Consider the following 18,974-nt stretch of genomic DNA (forward strand, 5'->3'; position numbering starts at 1 on the left):
CTTTCCCTGCCTATCAACAATGTCCCTGAAAACTCAAAAGAAATCAATACTGAATCAAAGTAATGTCTTGCTAAAAATATATAGTGTAGAGTACAGAATATTCATCAATAATACAGGTTACATTATAATAAACAAACTCCATTAGTATAAAAACATGAATAACACATATGTATGTATTGAACTGTTGCTTTTTAACACCATCAACTTTTAATGATATTTCACTCGACACCCCTGATCATGATGTCCTCATTCAGGGTCAGCCGTCCATTTTCATCCTCCATTTTTGAATGTCCATGTTTGAGTGTTCAAGTCCATTAGGCTGGAAGGATCTCTGGACACAGTCACCCTCTGACTGGTCCTGAAAGAAAAATCACCAACCAGTATCTTGCACAAACATCAAACACAGTATAATAATAATTTCACTTTTGCATTATGCTTTAACATTGTTCCAATATATGAGTAACATTTTCCTTTTTCCCCCCTTTGTCCATACATTTTCCCAGTCAAAAATAGTATTGAGTATATGACGGAATCAGCCCACTTGAATGACACACCATTAATGCCAACGGAAGCGCCTCTACCCGATTCAGACCTGTGTGCTGACCTGTGCCCCCAGGGCCGAGCAGAAGGCGCGCCAGACCTCGGAGGTGAACTGGGGTCCTCTGTCCGACACCACGTCTGCCGGGATGCCATGGCGGCGGAACACCTCGGCCACCAGCAGGTCTGCGGTCTCCCTCGCCGATGGTAGCTTGGGCAGGGCGAGGAAGTGGGCTGCCTTAGAAAAACGGTCAACCACCGTGAGGATGGTAGTGTTGCCCCGGGATAGTGGAAGACCGGTGACGAAGTACAGGGCGATGTCCCCCGTGTCTGAAGCGTCCACCTCTACCACGAACTGGAGGTTGGCGTCGGGCTGGGCCAGGACTGGGGCCGAAGAAAAGCGGGTCCTGGGGTCGAGGAACGCGGCCTCGGCTGCGGGGGTCCACTTGAAGGCCACTGCGGTGGAGGTAAGAGCTGAGAGGGGAGCAGCGATGCGACTGAAGTTACGGATGAAGCGCCGGTAGAAGTTTGCAAACCTGAGGAACCGTTGGAGCTGCTTCCTATTGGCTGGGGTTGGCCACTCCACCACGGCGGCCACCTTCTTGGGGTCCATCTCCAGCCTCCCTCGGCCAATGATGAACCCTAGGAAGGAAATGGATGGAACATGGAAGACACACTTCTCGGCCTTAACAAACAGACGGTTTTCCAGGAGGCGCTGCAGCACCAGGTGTACATGCTTTACATGGTCGGAGAGGGATTTGGAGAAAATCAAGATGATGTCGAGGTAAACAAAGACAAATGAGTTGAGCATGTCCCGGAGGACATCTTTAATTAGGGCCTGGAAGACCGCTGGGGCATTTGACAGACCAAAGGGCATAACAAGATACTTGAAGTGTCCGAGCGGGGTGTTGAATGGGGTCTTCCGCTCGTCCCCTTCGCGGATGCGGACCAGGTGGTAAGCGTTGCGGAGGTCGAGCTTAGAAAAGTGGGTGGCACCCTGGATGGGGACGAAGACTGAATCCATCAGTGGCAAGGGGTACTTGTCTTTGATCGTGATGTCGTTAAGTCCCCTGAAATCAATGCAAGGACGGAGGGTCTTGTCCTTCTTGGCAACAAAGAAGAACCCTGCGCCTAGCGGAGAAGACGAGGGGCGAATAATCCCGGCAGCGAGAGGGTCACGGATGTAAGTTTCCATGGCCTCCTGTTCGGGCCGAGAGACGTTATACAGGCGACTGCAGGGGGTTGATTGCGCAGTCGTAGGGGGGATGAGGTGGTAAGGATAGCGCCCCCTGCTTGCTGAAGACCGGGGCCAGGTCCAGATATTGCGATGGAACCGAGGGCAGGTCAGGGCTCTTGGGGGCCCCCAGCGGCGCGCCCGGCGACGGGGTTGAGGCTGAGCGGAGGCAGTGGGCATGACAGTGTGTGCTCCAGGAGCGCACGCTGCCCGAGCGCCAGTCCATCTGAGGGTTGTGCGTCTGGAGCCACAAGGAGCCCAGAACCACGAGGTTCAGTGGGGAATCAATGAGGAAGAACCTTAAAGACTCACGGTGGTTGCCGGGGAGTAGCAGCTTGAGGGGAGCTGTCTGGTGGGTAATCCGGGTCAGATGTGACCCGTTCAGCCCCTTGACCTCGAGCGGTGCGGAGAGAGGGACGGGTGTCAGCCCTAGCTGGCGTGCTAGTCCCTGGTCGAGAAAACTCGCATCCGCCCCAAAATCTATGAGAGCGGAGGAAGAGCGTGTTATGTCTCCCCACGAGAGGGTAACTGGGAGCAGCGGACGGGAGAGAGGGTTGGCGCTGGAGCGACCGGAACATAGCCCTACCGAGGAGTCGCCCTCTCGTAGCCGGACCGGGCAGGTGGCTTGGAGGTGTCCCAGCCGGCGGCAATACAGACAGGCGCCGGTCTGTATGCGGCGTGCTCGCTCCTCTGGGAGATCCGGGAGTGACCAAGTTGCATTGGCTCGGCATCGGAGAGAGTTGGGGGACTTCTGAGGCGCCCAAGAGTAGCGGGCGCTGGAGACCGGGGCGTGGCCGCGGACTGGAGGCTCGCCCCCTCCCTCTCGCGCTGGCGCTCCCGTAGCCGGTTGTCCAGGCGGATTGCGGTCTCTACTAGTTGGTCCAGGTCCGTAGGCTCGTCCCGCCGGGCCAACTCGTCGTTCAGGGCGCGTTGAAACACGTCCTGCAGGGCTCCGGCATTCCAGCCGCTTTCTGCGGCTGGAGTCCGAAACTCGACGACGAGGGAGGCGACGCTACGGGAACCCTGGCGGAGGGAGAGGAGTCTTCTGGCGGCCTCCTTGCCGCAAACTGGGTGCTCGAAGACTCTCCTCATTTCGCAGGTGAACAGATCGTAGGAGAGACTCACGGGGCCCCCCTGACTCCAAACCGCAGAACCCCAGCCGAGAGCCGCCCCTCTCAGGCAGGAGATGAGGAACGCGATGCGGGCACTATCGGAGGCGTACGACGACGGCTGCTGTTGAAAAACCACCGCGCACTGCACGAGGAAGGTGCGGCAGGTGCCGAAATCGCCGTCGTAAGGCGCTGGAGCCGGAACGTGGGGCTCAGGGGGGACGAGAGAGGCGCTGGGAGCCCTGGTGGGGGAAGGAGGGCGGGTCGGAGGAGCAGGGGGGGCCGCGGGGGCCGGAGGACCCTGCAGGCTGCTGACGGTCGCCGAGATGGTCCGGAGGTGTTTCGCGATCTCCCGGAGGGCCTGGTCATGATGCCCAAGCAACACTCCTTGGTCCCGGAGTGCGCGGCGGAGCCCTTCTGTGTCGGCTGGGTCCATGTTTTCCTGGCCAGACCATACTGTCACGACCAGAACTGGGAGGGACCCAAACGCACGACACAGGGAGACGGGAGGCAGGCAAAGGATGTTTATTAGCCGGGACGGTGGAGCTGGCCGGGGGGACCTGGTCGGGTGGGGATGGAGCAGGGCAGGGCAGGGATGATGATGACCAGGAAATGGGGTCCAGGATCCGGGTGGGGAGACGGAGAACCAGGCTGGATGGAGATGGACGGAGAGCCTTGGTCGGCGAGTGGAGACAGGCAGGTAAACCGGGCTGGCTGGACTTGGAGAGACAGACTGGGTCGACGAGAGGAGACAAGCGGGTAAGGGGAAGACAAGACATAAACTAGGAACTAGGAATAGGCACTAGGAACTTGGAAGGGAGCCAATAGCGATACAAGTCGGGGAAAGCTAGTTGACGGTCTGGCAAGGAATGACTGGGAAGCTGGGACTAAATACCGTGCAGGTAATTGATCCCAGGTGTGTGCAATTGGGCTTGAGTAGGGAGCTGCAGATGGGGCAAGGGCAGCCTATAGTGGCGCTGGGAGGCCGTGGGCCTAACACGCACCCGGTGATAACACACAATATGTCCTTGGAAAATTTATTTTTACTAGACCAACTAACTGACTCCTAAAACTCCTGGAGTCGAGCTCTAGTGCTGAGGTTGCTGTGTAGTGTATCACTGCTCGTATTGTAGTATTGCAACTTGGGCTACTGGATTGACTCTGTACATTTCACTGCTATTTGCTGATCTGCCAACAAGCTTGTGTTCCAGACACACCCCCTATTCAGGTAAGTCCTCTCTTATGTGGGCGTGCTCTTAGCCAGGTGCAACCCTAATCACACGAGCAGCTGTATTCTATCACCTATTTATGGTCCTGCCCTTGAAGCGTTAGCTTCAAGCGTTGGCCCATTTGTAGTCGCTCTCGAGTGAAGACGCTCTGTGTAAAGACGCACGTCTACCTCTGCACGTCAAATAGAAGTGCATTACTGACTAAATCTGTTTTATTGTTGTCGTTTGTTGTTGTCCTTTGCTGTTGTTTTTCTTGTTATTATTGCTGGTTCAGTCTTATTTCGCACTTACTTTGTCCTAGCTGGTTTCAGGGTAGTACCGGCATATCTGCTGCTAACTGCTCAGCCATCAGCAAGGGTGTGAGCCAAGCAACTCCCTCTAATCAGTAAACCCTTTGTCGAACTTTCTGGGCGTGTCCTCCTTCCGCTGGACAGGGATAAATACCCTGCACTACAAACTAACTCTGAGTCGAGCTCTAGTGCTGAGGTTGCTGTGTAGTGTATCACTGCTCATATTGTAGTATTGCAACTTGGACTACTGGATTGACTCTGTACATTTCACTGCTATTTGCTGATCTGCCAACAAGCTTGGGTTCCAGACACACCCCCTATTCAGGTAAGTCCTCTCTTATGTGGGCGTGCTCTTAGCCAGGTGCAACCCTAATCTCACGAGCAGCTGTATTCTATCACCTATTTATGGTCCTGCCCTTGAAGCGTTAGCTTCAAGCGTTGGCCCATTTGTAGTCGCTCTCGTGTGAAGACGCACGTCTACCTCTGCACGTCAACCGAAGCAAGGACACCGAACAAGGCAAACCTGCCTTCTTTCTCTCACTCCATACAAAATGTGCTACTACCGCATCCCTACAACTTCAAGGTCACCCAGAAAGCGTCGTTATACCATACGCCGATGCAATCCGGGTAACCTCAGGTCCCTGCAGCAAACATCTTCTGCAAAGACCTCCTTATCTGTTGGCTTGTGGAATTGTCGATCTGCAGTTAACAAGGCAGACTTCATTTCTGGTCATGCCAACCAACTCTCCTTAGAGCTCCTTGCCCTCACTGAGACATGGATTAAACCGGAAGATAGCGCAACCCCGGCTGCACTCTCCACTAACTACTCATTCTCCCACACATCCAGACCATCTGGCCGTGGTGGTGGGACTGGCCTGCTAATTTCCAACACATGGAAATTTAATCCACTGCTGCCTTTAAACAACTTTGCCTCCTTTGAATATCACGCCGTCTTGGTGACTGCTCCGGTGAAAGCCTATGTGGTCGTCATCTACCGTCCACCAGGACAACTAGGTGACTTTCTACATGAGCTTGACACCCTGCTGTCATCAATCCCTGAGCACGAGTGTCCCATGCTCGTCCTCGGAGACATGAACATTCACTTGGACAGTGCGAGCTCGGCTGACTTCCTGTCTTTGGTTCGCTCGTTCGACCTAAGACAGATCCCGACTCCACCGACTCACAAGGCTGGCAAAGAGCTTGATCTCATTCTTGCTCGGAGCTGTACCACCGACAACCTATGGGTCACTCCTCTTCATCTCTCTGACCACTTCTTCATCCACTTCAATGTCCAGCTACCAAAACAACCCCCCACCTCCCCACCCATGGTTACTATCCGCAGCAATCTCCGCAACTTGTCTCCCACCCACTTCTCCTCTGTGCTCTCCTCTTCTCTTCCACCCCACGGCACTTTCTCCTCTCTGCAGGTTAATGATGCCACTGACTCCCTCTGCTCCACCTTGAGCTCATGTCTGGAGCCTGTGTTCACTATCCACCAGACCTGCTCGTTCAACCCAGTCGCACCCTTGGCTGACTGACACCCTTCGGACAACGCGCACTGACCTCAGAGCAGCCGAGAGGAAATGGCACAAATCCAAAACAACTGAGGATCTTGCTTCTCTTCCAGCATCACTGCTGCCAAGAAGGCCTTCTTCAACGATAGGATCAACGGTGCCACAGACACACGTAAGTTATTCACCACCTTCAAGTCTCTGCTTTACCCTCCACCACCTCCCCCAGCTACTAACCTCACTGCTGACTGCCTTGCCTCCTTTTTTACTAACAAAGTGGCAGCCATCAGCAGCCAATTCACTAAACAACTTACTCACAACCTGTCTTCTCCAGCCCTAGGCTCATCGTTCCCTGGTTTCACCCCCCTCGCTGAAAGTGAGGTATCTAAACTACTAACATGTAGCCGTCCTACTACCTATCCGCTAGATCCGATCCCATCCAACCTCCTTCAAGCCATATCACCGACTATCACCCCGGCATTCACACATATGATTAATTCTTCCCTAACTTCCGGCACTTTCCCTTCCGCTTTCAAAGCGGCTCGGGTCGCACCACTGCTCAAAAAACCCTCACTCGATCCCAATCAAGTAGGAAACTATTGGCCGGTCTCTCTCCTCCCATTCCTTTCCAAAACCTTAGAGAGGGCGGTCTCTAGACAGGTTACAGAGTACCTGTCAGGAAACAACCTTCTTGATACACTTCAATCTGGCTTCAAAAGTGGTCACTCCACTGAAACAGCCCTGTTGTCTGTGACAGAGGCCTTAAAAACTGCTAGAGCTGCTGCCAAATCCTCGGTCCTCATTCTGCTAGACTTATCAGCTGCTTTTGACACTGTCAATCATTGCATACTCCTGTCCATACTCTCAAGCATGGGCATAACGGGCAGTGCACTTTCCTGGTTCGAATCTTACCTTACTGGGCACTCGTTCAGTGTGACATGGCGAGGCCAGCTGTCTGTGTCTCACAACCTCACCACAGGGATGCCCCAAGGCTCGGTGCTAGGACCCCTCCTCTTTGCCATCTACACCACCTCACTGGGCCCGATCATCCGCTCACATGGCTTTTCATATCACTGCTATGCGGATGATACTCAACTCTATCTGTCCTTCCCGCCCGACGACCCTACTGTCTCGAAGCGGATCTCGGATTGTCTCGCTGACATATCCACATGGATGAAGGATTATCATCTTCAACTAAATCTGGCGAAAACGGAACTTTTTCGCGTTTCGAGTTTACGGAGGTTGAAGGGCGATAGTGGCGCCGCCCCTAGCGGTCGCCTGCGCCGGCGCTCCGGTTTCTTTCTTACTCTTTAGTATTTTTTTCCTTTTTTTAATCACAATGTTCGCCAGAAAAACATCAACAATTAACTCATACGGCCGCGATGCACTCATGGATATAAAAATTTCCCTAAACGAACAACTTTGGGACTTTTTATCCGTGGGAGCAGAGTGGCCGGCGGAAATCCTACGCGGGAACACTCGCAACAACAACAAAAATGGAGTCGCTGTTCCACGAGCCGGCCCACGGAGGAAGCACCGAGGTAAACGAGGCGGCATTCGGGTCAGAATGAGGACGCAACCTTACCGTCCACCTCTGCCAAGCATCCTTCTTGCGAACGTCCAGTCCCTGGAGAACAAGATGGATGAACTTCGAGCGAGGATTCAATTCCAGCGTGACACGAGGAACTGTTGCGTCCTCTGCCTGACGGAAACATGGCTGAACCCACTGGTGCCGGATGAAGCCATACGTCCAGCCGAGGCCTTCTCCGTGTTCCGCGGCGACAGAACGGGAGAGTCGGGGAAATCCAAAGGTGGAGGCGTCTGCCTAATGGTAAACAACCGCTGGTGTAACGCCAACAACACCAAATTCCTCTCCCACTCCTGCTCGCCGAACCTGGAACAGCTGACCATACTATGCCGTCCATTTTATCTGGACAAGCGGACACCGACGCAGCTCTGTCGGTTCTGCACGATGTGTTGTGCGGATTTCAGAACAGACATCCCGACGCGGCTGTGGTGGTGACTGGGGACTTTAACAGGGCCAACCTGAAAAAAGTTCTGCCGAATTTCCACCAACACATGACGTGTGCCACCAGGGGAGACAGAACTCTGGACCATTGTTACACTCCTTACAAGAACGGATACAAGCCCGTGTCGCTTCCTGCTTTCGGGAAATCAGATCACGCCGCGATCTCGCTGCTTCCTGTTTACAGGCCTCTGATCGCGCGGGATCTGGTCCCGCAGCTCTAGCAGTTTTTAAGGCCTCTGTCACAGACAACAGGGCTGATCTGATGACGAGGGAAGTGAAGCGGTGGACGGACCAATCAGAGGCTGCGCTTCAGGACGCTCTGACTGACGTAGACTGGGACGTGTTCCAAGCGAGCTCAAGTGACGTCAGCGAGTTTACGGAGGTTGTAGTGAGTTTTGTGGCTACGCTCGCGGATGAAATCGTTCCCACGGTGAAAGTTCTGATATTTCCAAACCAGAAACCATGGGTTGATAAATCCATCCGCTGCGCTCTGAATGCGCGCACGGCCGCTTACAACGACGGTCTTGTATCTGGTAACATGGACAATTACAAAGCGGCGTCGTACAATCTGCGGAGGGCGGTGAGGGACGCTAAACGGACGTACAGAGACACCGTGGAGCTGCAGATGGAGCGGGGGGACACCAGACGCTTGTGGGAGGGGCTGCGAACAATAACAAACTACAAGAGCAGCTCCTCCCCAGCCACGAGTGCGGACGCCTCCCTGGCCAACCAACTGAACTCCTTTTATGCGCGGTTCGAGTCTGGCAGCAGCACCGCTAGCTCGCCGGCTAATTGGAGTTACACCGCTGGGGATGAGCGCGCACTCTCAGTGTCCGTGCACGAGGTCAGGAGGGCTCTGATGCGGGTGAACACCAGGAAAGCTGCGGGCCCAGATGGCATATCTGGGTGAGTACTGAAGACCTGTGCTAACCAGCTAGCTGCGGTGTTCACCACAATATTCAACATCTCCCTGGCTGAATCAGTGGTCCCGTCCTGTTTCAAGAGGTCCACCGTCGTTCCTGTCCCGAAGATCGCCTCTCCAACCTGCCTGAATGACTACCGTCCGGTGGCCCTCACCTCGGTGGTCATGAAGTGTTTCGAGAGGCTGATTAAGGATTACATCTGCGCCTCCCTCCCCCGCACCTTGGACCCGTTGCAGTTCGCGTACCGGCAGAACAGATCCACGGATGACGCGGTCTCCCAGGTACTGCACACCACGCTCACGCACCTGGATGGCCAGAAGGGGGCCTATGTGAGAATGCTGTTCATTGATTATAGTTCAGCTTTCAACACCATCGTCCCCACCAGACTGGCTGTCAAGTTGTTGGAGCTAGGATTGAATGCTCCGCTGTGCACCTGGATCCTGGACTTCCTCACAGGCCGCCCCCAGGTGGTCAAGGTGGGGAAGTACATGTCAAGCTCCCTCACCCTGAATACAGGATCCCCCCAGGGCTGCGTCCTCAGCCCCCTACTGTACTCCCTGTACACACATGACTGTGTGGCCAGGTCCAGCTCCAACACCATCATCAAGTTTGCTGACGACACCGTGGTCGTGGGCCTGATCACCGACTGCGATGAGAAGGCCTACCGCGAGGAGGTGGCTGACCTGTCACTCTGGTGCCAGGACAACAGCCTCCACCTGAACGTCAGCAAAACCAAGGAGCTGATTGTGGACTTTAGGCGTGGATCACAATCGAGGACGCACGCGCCCTTGTGGATTAATGGGACTTCTGTCGATAGGGTGAGCAGCTTCAGATATCTGGGAGTCCACATCACAGAGGACTTAACATGGACTGTTCACACAGACACTCTGGTGAGAAAGGCGAGGCAGCGTCTCTACCACCTCAGGCAGCTGAGGAAATTCCGGGTCTCGGTGAGGATCCTCAAGTCCTTCTACTCTGGAGCAGTGGAGAGCATCCTGACAGGCAACATCACTGCCTGGTTTGGGAACTGTACTGCCCAGGACAGGCGGGCCCTGCAGAGGGTGGTGCGTTCAGCTGAACGTACCACTGGAACTACCCTCCCCCCCTTGCAGGAGTTATACACCAGGAGGTGTAGTAGCAGAGCCCGTAGGATCATGAAGGATCCTCATCACCCCAACAACGGACTGTTTCAGCTGCTGCGTCAGGCAAGCGCCTCCGCAGTCACACAGCTAGAACAGAGAGACTGAGACGGAGTTTCTTCCCTCAAGCCATCAGAACTGTCAACGCTGACCTCACCAGGGGTCCTAACTGAGCCATGCACTAGGCTCCACTACCTACTGTACTGTATGTAGCATACTGTACCGCATACTGTATCACTGTTCAGGGTTGTTCGTGATGCCGTATTGCTGCGCCGTAGTGTTGTATACTGTGCTGTATTATCCCAAACACTACCTCACACTATTCACATTCACATGCCACTTTAATTCACATGCCACTTTAAATGCACATATCTGTATATACATAGGCATATTCCTTCAACCTATTCCATTTTATTTCAATTTATTTTTTATTGTATTTTATTCTATATATTTTTTATCTTATTCTATAAGTATTCCACTTACTGTATTACGTTTTAGGAGTCAGTTAGTCGGTCTATTAGAAAGGAATTTTCTACTTTTTTATTTTATTTTATTTTTGTACTTTTTCCTAGGACTTCTTGTGTGCTATCACCGGGTGCGTTGCATTACATTTCACTGCATATATGTATGGAAGTATGTATATGTATGTGACAAATAAAAATCTTGAATCTTGAATCTTGAATCTTGAACTGCTGGTCTTCCCGGCCAAACAAGGTATTTATCACAACATTGATATTAAAATCGACTCTCTATCTCTTGTTCCTACCAAGGCTGCAAGGAATCTTGGTGTCATTATTGATGACCAACTGACATTCTCGGACCATGTTGCCGCCGTCTCCCGGTCCTGCCGCTTCGCACTATTCAACATCCGAAAAGTCAGGCCGTACCTGACCCAATATGCCACTCAACTGCTGCTGCAAACCTTGGTGATGTCCCGTCTCGACTACTGCAAGGCTCTCTTAACAGGCTTGAGGCCTGTGCGGTGAAGCCACTGCAGATGATACAGAATGCAGCGGTGCGACTGGTGTTCAACCAGCCAAAGAGGGCACATGTCACTCCGCTGCTCATCGAGCTCCACTGGTTACCTGTAGCCGCTTGGTTACCTGTAGCCACCCGCATCAAGTTCAAGTCTCTTATGCTGGCCTACAGAGTGATTGCTGGGAATGCTCCCATCTACTTAAATGCTCTTGTAAAAGCACATGTTGCCCCCCGGATGCTGCGCTCGTCAAATGAGCGTCGCCTGGGTCTGCCGGCCATACAGCCACGGCAATCCAGGCTATTCTCATTTGTAGTTCCACGTTGGTGGAACGAGCTGCCAAAAATGACCAGAGCGGGGACCTCCCTCTCTGTCTTTAAGAAGCACCTGAAGACCCAGCTCTTCAGTGAGTACCTCCTCTCCTAACCTACAATTACTTAGCACCACCTTGCAGTATTTATTGTTACACCAATGTTGTTGTTACACTAATCTCTGTCGCAATGTAGCTGAATGTTATTCTCCCTTGTAAGTCGCTTTGGATAAAAGCGTCTGCTAAATGACTAAATGTAATGTAAAACGTGATACAGTAAGTCGAATAGTTATAGAATAAAATAAAAAAATATATAGAATAAAATAGAGTAAAATAAAATAAAATGGAATAGATAAAGGGAATAGGCTTACGTTTATGCGATAGACTTATGTATATGGAATAGGCTATTATGTATATACAGATATGTGCATTAAAGTGGCATGTGAACAAAGTGAGGTAGTGTTTGTGGGATAATACAGCACAGTATACAACAGTGCGGCGCAGCAATACGGTAACACCGAACAACCCAGAACAGTGACACAGTATGCGGTACAGTATGCTACATACAGTACAGTAAGGTAGTGGAGCCTATGTGTGGCTCGGTGAGGACCCCTGGTGAGGTCAGCGTTGACAGTTGTAATGGCTTGCGTGAAGAAACTCCGTCTCAGTCTCTGTTCTCGCTGTGTGACTGCGGAGGCGCTTGCCTGACCACAGCAGCTGGAACAGTCCGTTGTCAGTCAGTTGTCCAACGTAAGTTGCTTTGGACAAAAGCTTCTGCTCAATGGCATAATTTTAGGTCATGTTGTGTCAGGTACTTTCTTTCAAATCGTCTGATTCATTCAATTAAGGAGGATAATTACCAAACCGTGACATGTTTTTGTCTTTATTTTTTTACTTCTTTGTTAATTATTTTTATTTTATTTATCGTATTGTACGTCTTTCCGTTTTGTTCCTGCTTCGTGTATGTCGTGCTGTTCTGTATTTTGGCGACAATGTTACTGGTTGAACAGTTTGTTTCTTCTTCATCGAGGAGCATCAAGAGGGGCCGTGACGTGGCTGGAGCAGGCCGCCATGTTTGTGGGGCCACTCACGTCGACCGTGACCAGGTCAGGGACGTTCAAGTCCCGTTCGAAGAAAAACGGCCACAAAAAATGTTCTCCTCCCCTTCCTTTCCCCATTTGTGTACATTTCGTACATTTTAGCTACTTCGCTATGTAAACGTATAATCCCTATGAGAACAGACGAGGAAGAAACGACAACACAATACGTTTCAGTGAAATAAAACTAAAAGCAAGTTCAATAAAGATAAAACAATTAAACAAGTAAGATACAGGATTAAAATGACGCTTCGGTGTTTGGGATAAACCAAAAAATCTGACATCATCACGGCGCGACGCCCAGCTTCGAGCACACATTGATGACGACGCCCACCGCGCCCCGCCTCCCTTCGCGCGGCGCCGTCGTCATCGCCGTGCGCCGGCTCCGCTCGCCTCGCTCAGGCAGAATGGCCGCGCCCGCCGGGGAGCAGCATGTGCGCCGCCGCTCCGCTCCGCGGCCGGTTCCGTGCGCGCTCCTCCTCGCCGCCCTCCTGTCGTCTCTCCCCGCCGCCGCCGCGCTCATCGAGGGGCTGTACTGCGGCACGGAGATCTGCTACGACGTGCTCGGCGTCGGCCGCGACGCCGCCAAGGCGGACGTCGCCCGGGCTTACCGGCAGCTGGCCCGCCGCTACCACCCGGACCGCTACCGGGCGGGGGACCCGGGGCTGGCCGGGGAGACCGCGGAGAGCGCCGCGGAGAAGTTCCTGCTGGTCGCCACCGCGTACGAGACCCTGAAGGTGAGCGGCGTGGGCGGAAAATATCTAAATATAAATATTATACTTTACACTGAAAGACTCGTCTTCTGTAATATTCTATATATTATAGTGTTTAACGTCTGCTTCGTGGCTGGAAAAGATGCACAAGTTCCTCTGAAAGGGCGACTTGTTAACGCAGAGGTTTGTGGTTAATGTGGTTAATGTGGTTAGTTTTTTAAGGTTTGTTTATTTAGTATTGCCAGTTTTTCTACTTACATTCGTATGACTTCTTTCTTGTTATTATCTACTGTTTTGATGGGGACTGATGTAGGGATGACTAAAGAATTGTTTAAGTAGCTTTATACTCAAGTCAGCAAATAAGTTGGAAGAACAAAATGTTAAGACAAAAATGAAACAAGTACATTAGGAACGTAAAACAAGTACATTTGCAGTATAAAACAACACATCAGGAATGAATGTGATTAAAGAACCGGGTGAAAGCAGAGCCCGGCGGAGTCCAGCTGCTGTGCTGACGTCGCCTTGCGGTGCCAGGGTGGCACTTCCCCCGAGGCCGTGAGACGGTCTGGGGAGTCAAAGCCGTTTTTCGTTTTTTTCGTTTTTCTTTTGGGTGTCGTGACAGCAGAATCCAAGTTGAAATTAGAAAAGAGTTCGCTGGGGAACGCGTATGGTTTTTAATTGATTTAATTAGGGGTCAAGCCAGAAGGGCTCTATTGTTTTTGTTGGGATTCTGTTTCTCCTAGCTATTATCACAGGGAAAAGTGTCTGGCACTCGGCAACTGTGGTACCCACAGACACGAATGAATGATAGTCGGATTCGGGGTAGTCCACACATGCTGAGGTCCAAGTTTGATCCATATCGAACTATATCTGTAAGAGGAGTCAGTGGGGGGGAAAAGAAAAAGTTTCTCCGGAGCCGACGTACGTGACATAGCCACGGGAGGCGACCGGGGGGTGGATGAGCTTTGTGACATCATCATGAAATTTTGTATTTATGTGCAGGGTGTGGCTCTGGGGGGGGGGTCTTGGGCAGAAAAAAAAAATGCTGTTGAAAGCATTAAAACGGCATCAGTGCAGTTTACCTTGTTCCCATCACAGCCCGTGTTTAACAGAGAGCTGCATTCCATTCACTGTGTCGCAAATCAGCGGCAGAACTGCTTTACGACTATTTACGGCAATATTTTACTGTATCTGCATGTGGGAGCGAGTGTAAGACAAACGTGGATGCAGGAAGGAAGGTGCCACTTTCGGGAAATTAAAATGATTCATTGTGTGGATCGTGAATTATTACAATGTGCCTCCTACGTAAGGTGAGAGTTGACGACCGAGACGATTCTGTTTGACTACATGTAGAAGACACAGGAAGCGTCGGTACAACTTCATTAGCCTTTTACTACCAGCGTTCCCTCCCACCGACAAGTACAGGATAAATAATGAATGTATCTTTTGTTTGTTATACTTATTTAACACACGGGCTGTAGTATCAGTCACTTCATGGCAGTTTCTCAATACCAAGTACGCGAAGTCCGGACTTGCGTACTTGGTAGTTCAGACTTGGCAAGTTCGACTTGGGAGTACAGACTCCCGGGTTGGCTTGATGCGTACTTTGAATTGGAACAGTACTTGGGCTGCGACTGACGTTTCACAAGTACAGACAAGAACACAAGTACAGACAAAGACGCAAATTGAGAACGGGCCCATGTTCTTCTGATCCTCATTGTCAAGTGTATTGTGTGAATCAGCAACGACCACAGAAATGGAATCTGCGATTGGACGATTAGAATTTTGTACGATCGCCCAAGCCCTATAGAACCTTTCAGTGTGTGTGTGTGTGTGTGTGTGTGTGTGTGTGTGTGTGTGTGTGTGTGTGTGTGTGTGTGTGTGTGTGTGTGTGTGTGTGTGTGTGTGTGTGTGTGTGTGTGTGTGTGTGTGTGTGTGTGTGTGTGTTCCTCTGCGAGACGAGAGACAGCAGCAAGTGATGCTGCGTTCCAGGGGAACTCGGAAAACTGTAATTTGTGTCGGTAGGAGATGATGCTGCGTTTCACAGGAACAGGGAAAACTGTATTTCCTGTTTATAGTCCCAAGGTCTGTTATCTTGGCGGGAATTCCATTTTATGTTGTAGTACGTTAGTTATCGTTTCTTTACGTTGTTTAGCTTGTTTTAAAATCAATGCAATTGATGCGACTAACCTGGACCCCGAGCATTGCTTCCTTCAGCTATATTTCTTAATTGTTTTATTATTCTACCTTGTAGATGCATTTTGCTTTGCTTTTATTGTCACTGTCTGATACCTTATTTTTTAATGTAAATCACTTTGAGATGCGTGTCGTGTATGAAGGGTGCTTTACAAATAAAGGTTGTTATTATTATAAATGTATAGTTTGATAAACACTGGAATGCCTCATAAGGCAACAGCGCGGTCAAGAAAGAAATAAGAATTTAAAAGAGATGAGAAATAACCATGCACGCAGTTTACCTGTGAGTCCAATATGGACGGAGCAGTTAGTGAGATTAACTTTATTGTGCAGGTTCATTTACGTCAATTAGGAATTTGTTGTGGTGGTTTGAAGCATTTCACTGCACATCATTACCAGTATAATTAAAAAGCTCAACAGCCCTAAAAATGGAGAATAATAATAAAAAATAAATGTGAAGTAAAAAAATGAAGTGAAAATCGCATTGTCAAATATATTCAAATAGCCAAAAAAATGAGAATTATTCAAAATAAGTCCACAATCAGTACTAGCTACAGTATTTCTGATAAACTATCTGTCTCTCTCTCCATCTGTCTATCTGTCTCATCATCTGTCTCTCTAGCTCTCTCCCTCCAATTCTCCATCAGTCTCTCTAACCGTCTCTCCACCCGTCTGTGGAATTTGGACTTATCCTCTGTTCTTCTGGTCAGGACGAGGACTCTCGGAAGGACTATGACTACATGCTGGACCACCCGGAGGAGTACTACCGCCACTACTACGCCTACTACCGCCGCCGCCTGGCGCCCAAGGTGGATGTGCGCGTCGTCATCCTGGTCACGGTTTGTGCCATCTCCATCTTCCAGGTAGATCCCACACCTCTGTGCTTTACTTCAAGTTCAAGAGATTATTTGTCACATACATATACATACGTTCATACATATATGCAGTGAAATGTCATGACACCCAGTGATTATGCACAATAAGCTCTATAAATACTAAAAAATACCTAAATGTGCGTAATCGACACAAGGTGCTCGCGCAGGCCTTGATACTTTACTTTTTGGCTCAGTAATAACCAAAACACCCCTTGCCTTATGTATTGTGAAATTATGATGATGATTATTATTATTATTATTATTATTATTATTATTACTACTATTTATAGGGGTTCAGCTCGCAGGGCTGGGCGGTGCGCTGCGGTCCAGACCCCATTGCTGTGTATTGGTTGCTTCGCGCAGGATCTGCGCTGGGTTGAGATGAGAGGGAGCCGATGCTGCCTTCCATGGGAACTTGAAAAAATGTAATTCGGCTCCATTAGAAGTGATTCTGCGTTTCACGGGACCTCGGAAAACTGTAAATCATTACTAACAGGACTAACCTGGACCCTGTATATTACTGCCTGAAGCTTTATTTATTAGGGGTCCAGCCCACAACCCTAACCCTAATAATTAACATAACTCTATTGTTATGTTCCGATTTTTATTATGAATTTTCTGTTTGGCATTTTTCGGGCTAAAAGTGTCTGGGACACCACAACCACTGGACCCAAGGACACAGTTGAAGTCTCATTCTGTGGTTCAAGTTTTATCCATATCAATCTACATTTGGAGCAACAATTAGTGAAAAGCAGATTAAATTGTTTTGTCCCTCCTTGCTTTGCGGGATTCGAGGAAGTCACAAAAAACTGTGCGGGTCCCTGATGCGTTTCATGGGCTTGAAACGCAGTGGGAAAAACGAGGACAGAGCAGAGAAACGGCCATGTGACACAAACAGCCAATGGTACAGCAGGAGCGCCGGTGCTTCCTCCGCTCTCTCCCCAGTCGGGTGGCGGGGATGAGGCCCCACGGAGCCGACGCACCGGCTCTTCCTCAAAACCCATTTTGAACTGGAAGTCGCCCTTCTCATTACATTACATTTAGTCATTGATCAGACGCTTTTATCCAAAGCGACTTACAATTGTTCAAACACCGACGGACGCAGCCATCAGGAGCAATTAGGGGTTAAGTGTCTTGCTCAAGGACACTACAGCATGCTAGCAGGAGGAGCCTGGGATCCAACCAGCAACCTTTAGATCACTAGACCACCAGCTCTACCGCCTGAGCTACCATTCTCCAAACCCGAGCCAGGCATGGCCCCCATCCCCGCAAAAGGAGAGCGGTTTAAAGGAAGAATCCACGGAAGGAGAGACCCCGGTCCGATCCAACCTCCCCAGATTCAGGAACCTGGTATTATGGAACCTCAGAAACCTGTAATACGTATCTAACATCACTAAACTAGACCCTGTATATTGCTGCCTGCAGCTATATTTATTATTATTATTATTATTATTATTATTATTATTATTATTATTATAGTTCTCCAGAAATGGTTGTTCTTGCGTTCAGCCCGAGCTCCCTCTGAAGGATTCCTCGCTCGGGTTGAACTTTTCTTCCTCTAAAAAATAGTTTCCCGTGAGAAGGTAAACGATAGCGACATGCAATTTGCCACATGCAGAGATATTCTCTTGCAAATGGTCCCGCAAACAAAATGTATCCAGTTTTGGCCAGATGGGGGCGCTATAATTAGGTCAACATTTCAGCCTTTAGAAAGGCCACAACTCCGACACCGTGAGTCTGATTTTCACATAAACTCGGTCTGTATATCCAAGCAAATGTGCTCTGCAAAAAAGTCAACGAACCCACTGAGTGCCGACTGGACTGGACTGGGCTGGGCTAATGCTAGTGCTAACACCAACCTCCCTGCAGTACTACAGCTGGCAGAGCAGCTACAACGAGGCCATCAACTACCTGGTGACTGTGCCCAAGTACCGCATCCAGGCCACTGAGATCGCCAAGCAGCAGGGCCTGCTGAGCCGGCCCAAGGAGAAGGGCCGCAACCGTAGGAGCAAGGAGGAGATCCGCGAGCAGGAGGAGGAGGTGATCCGCGACATCATCAAGAACAAGATCGACATCAAGGGAGGCTACCAGAAGCCCCGCATGGCCGACATCCTGCTGTGCCAGATGGTGCTGTTCCCCTACTTCCTGTCTACCTACCTGTCCTGGTACGTCTCCTGGGTCTACCGCTTCACGCTCTGCCGCCAGGAGTACGGAGACCCGGAGAAGTTCTACATCATCAGGTGGGTTCCAGCGCCACTTTACTCCACCTTTTACAGCTTTTCAGGATTCAGAGACAGACAAAATCAGATATTCAGTCATCCGCAGGGGGGTCCTTGTGGCGTTACAGCAGCTCCCATCAAAGCAAATGGGGAAAATAATAATGAGGAAGTCATGGAAGAAAAATTTAAATAATTTGGCAAAATGCAATAAACCTAAAAATGAACAAAAAATAGAAAATTTGCCAATATGCAACAGAGTAACTAAAAAATATAAATATAATCAATATGATAAACCTAAAAAAAAAAAATGCGCAGATTGCCAATATCCAATAAACCTAAAAATGAACACTAAAACTTAACCTGAAAATACACGAGATAATGAGATATCGGTGATACCCACTCACTCTTCTAACTGACCAGCCACTATCGCCACTAACTATCACCATGTTTTATTCCTCTGTGTCAAAGTAAAATCAACTCGATCATTTTGATGAAAAGAATAGAAAAAAAAAAAAACAAATCTGTTCACAGATCTGTTCATTTCCGCGTTGGGCGAGTCGCGACGGGAGGCCAATCAGTTTGGACGA

At 50.1% G+C, this 18,974-nt stretch overlaps 1 protein-coding gene across 1 annotated transcript in view; it reads left to right on the forward strand.

Moving 5' to 3' along the window:
• Positions 1–12,791: 12,791 nt before the first annotated feature.
• Positions 12,792–18,974, forward strand: part of dnajc25 (DnaJ (Hsp40) homolog, subfamily C, member 25) — a gene marked incomplete at its 5' end in the record, with an annotated part of 7,751 nt that continues 1,568 nt past the window's right edge. The window contains 3 exons of the mRNA XM_080017735.1: positions 12,792–13,121; positions 16,004–16,156; positions 18,038–18,408. Of these exons, the coding sequence (XP_079873861.1) occupies positions 12,792–13,121; positions 16,004–16,156; positions 18,038–18,408 (854 nt within the window). The remainder of the gene's footprint in view (positions 13,122–16,003; positions 16,157–18,037; positions 18,409–18,974) is intronic.

Source organism: Zeus faber, assembly GCF_960531495.2.
Source record: "Zeus faber genome assembly, chromosome: 17".
Taxonomy (NCBI): domain Eukaryota; kingdom Metazoa; phylum Chordata; class Actinopteri; order Zeiformes; family Zeidae; genus Zeus; species Zeus faber.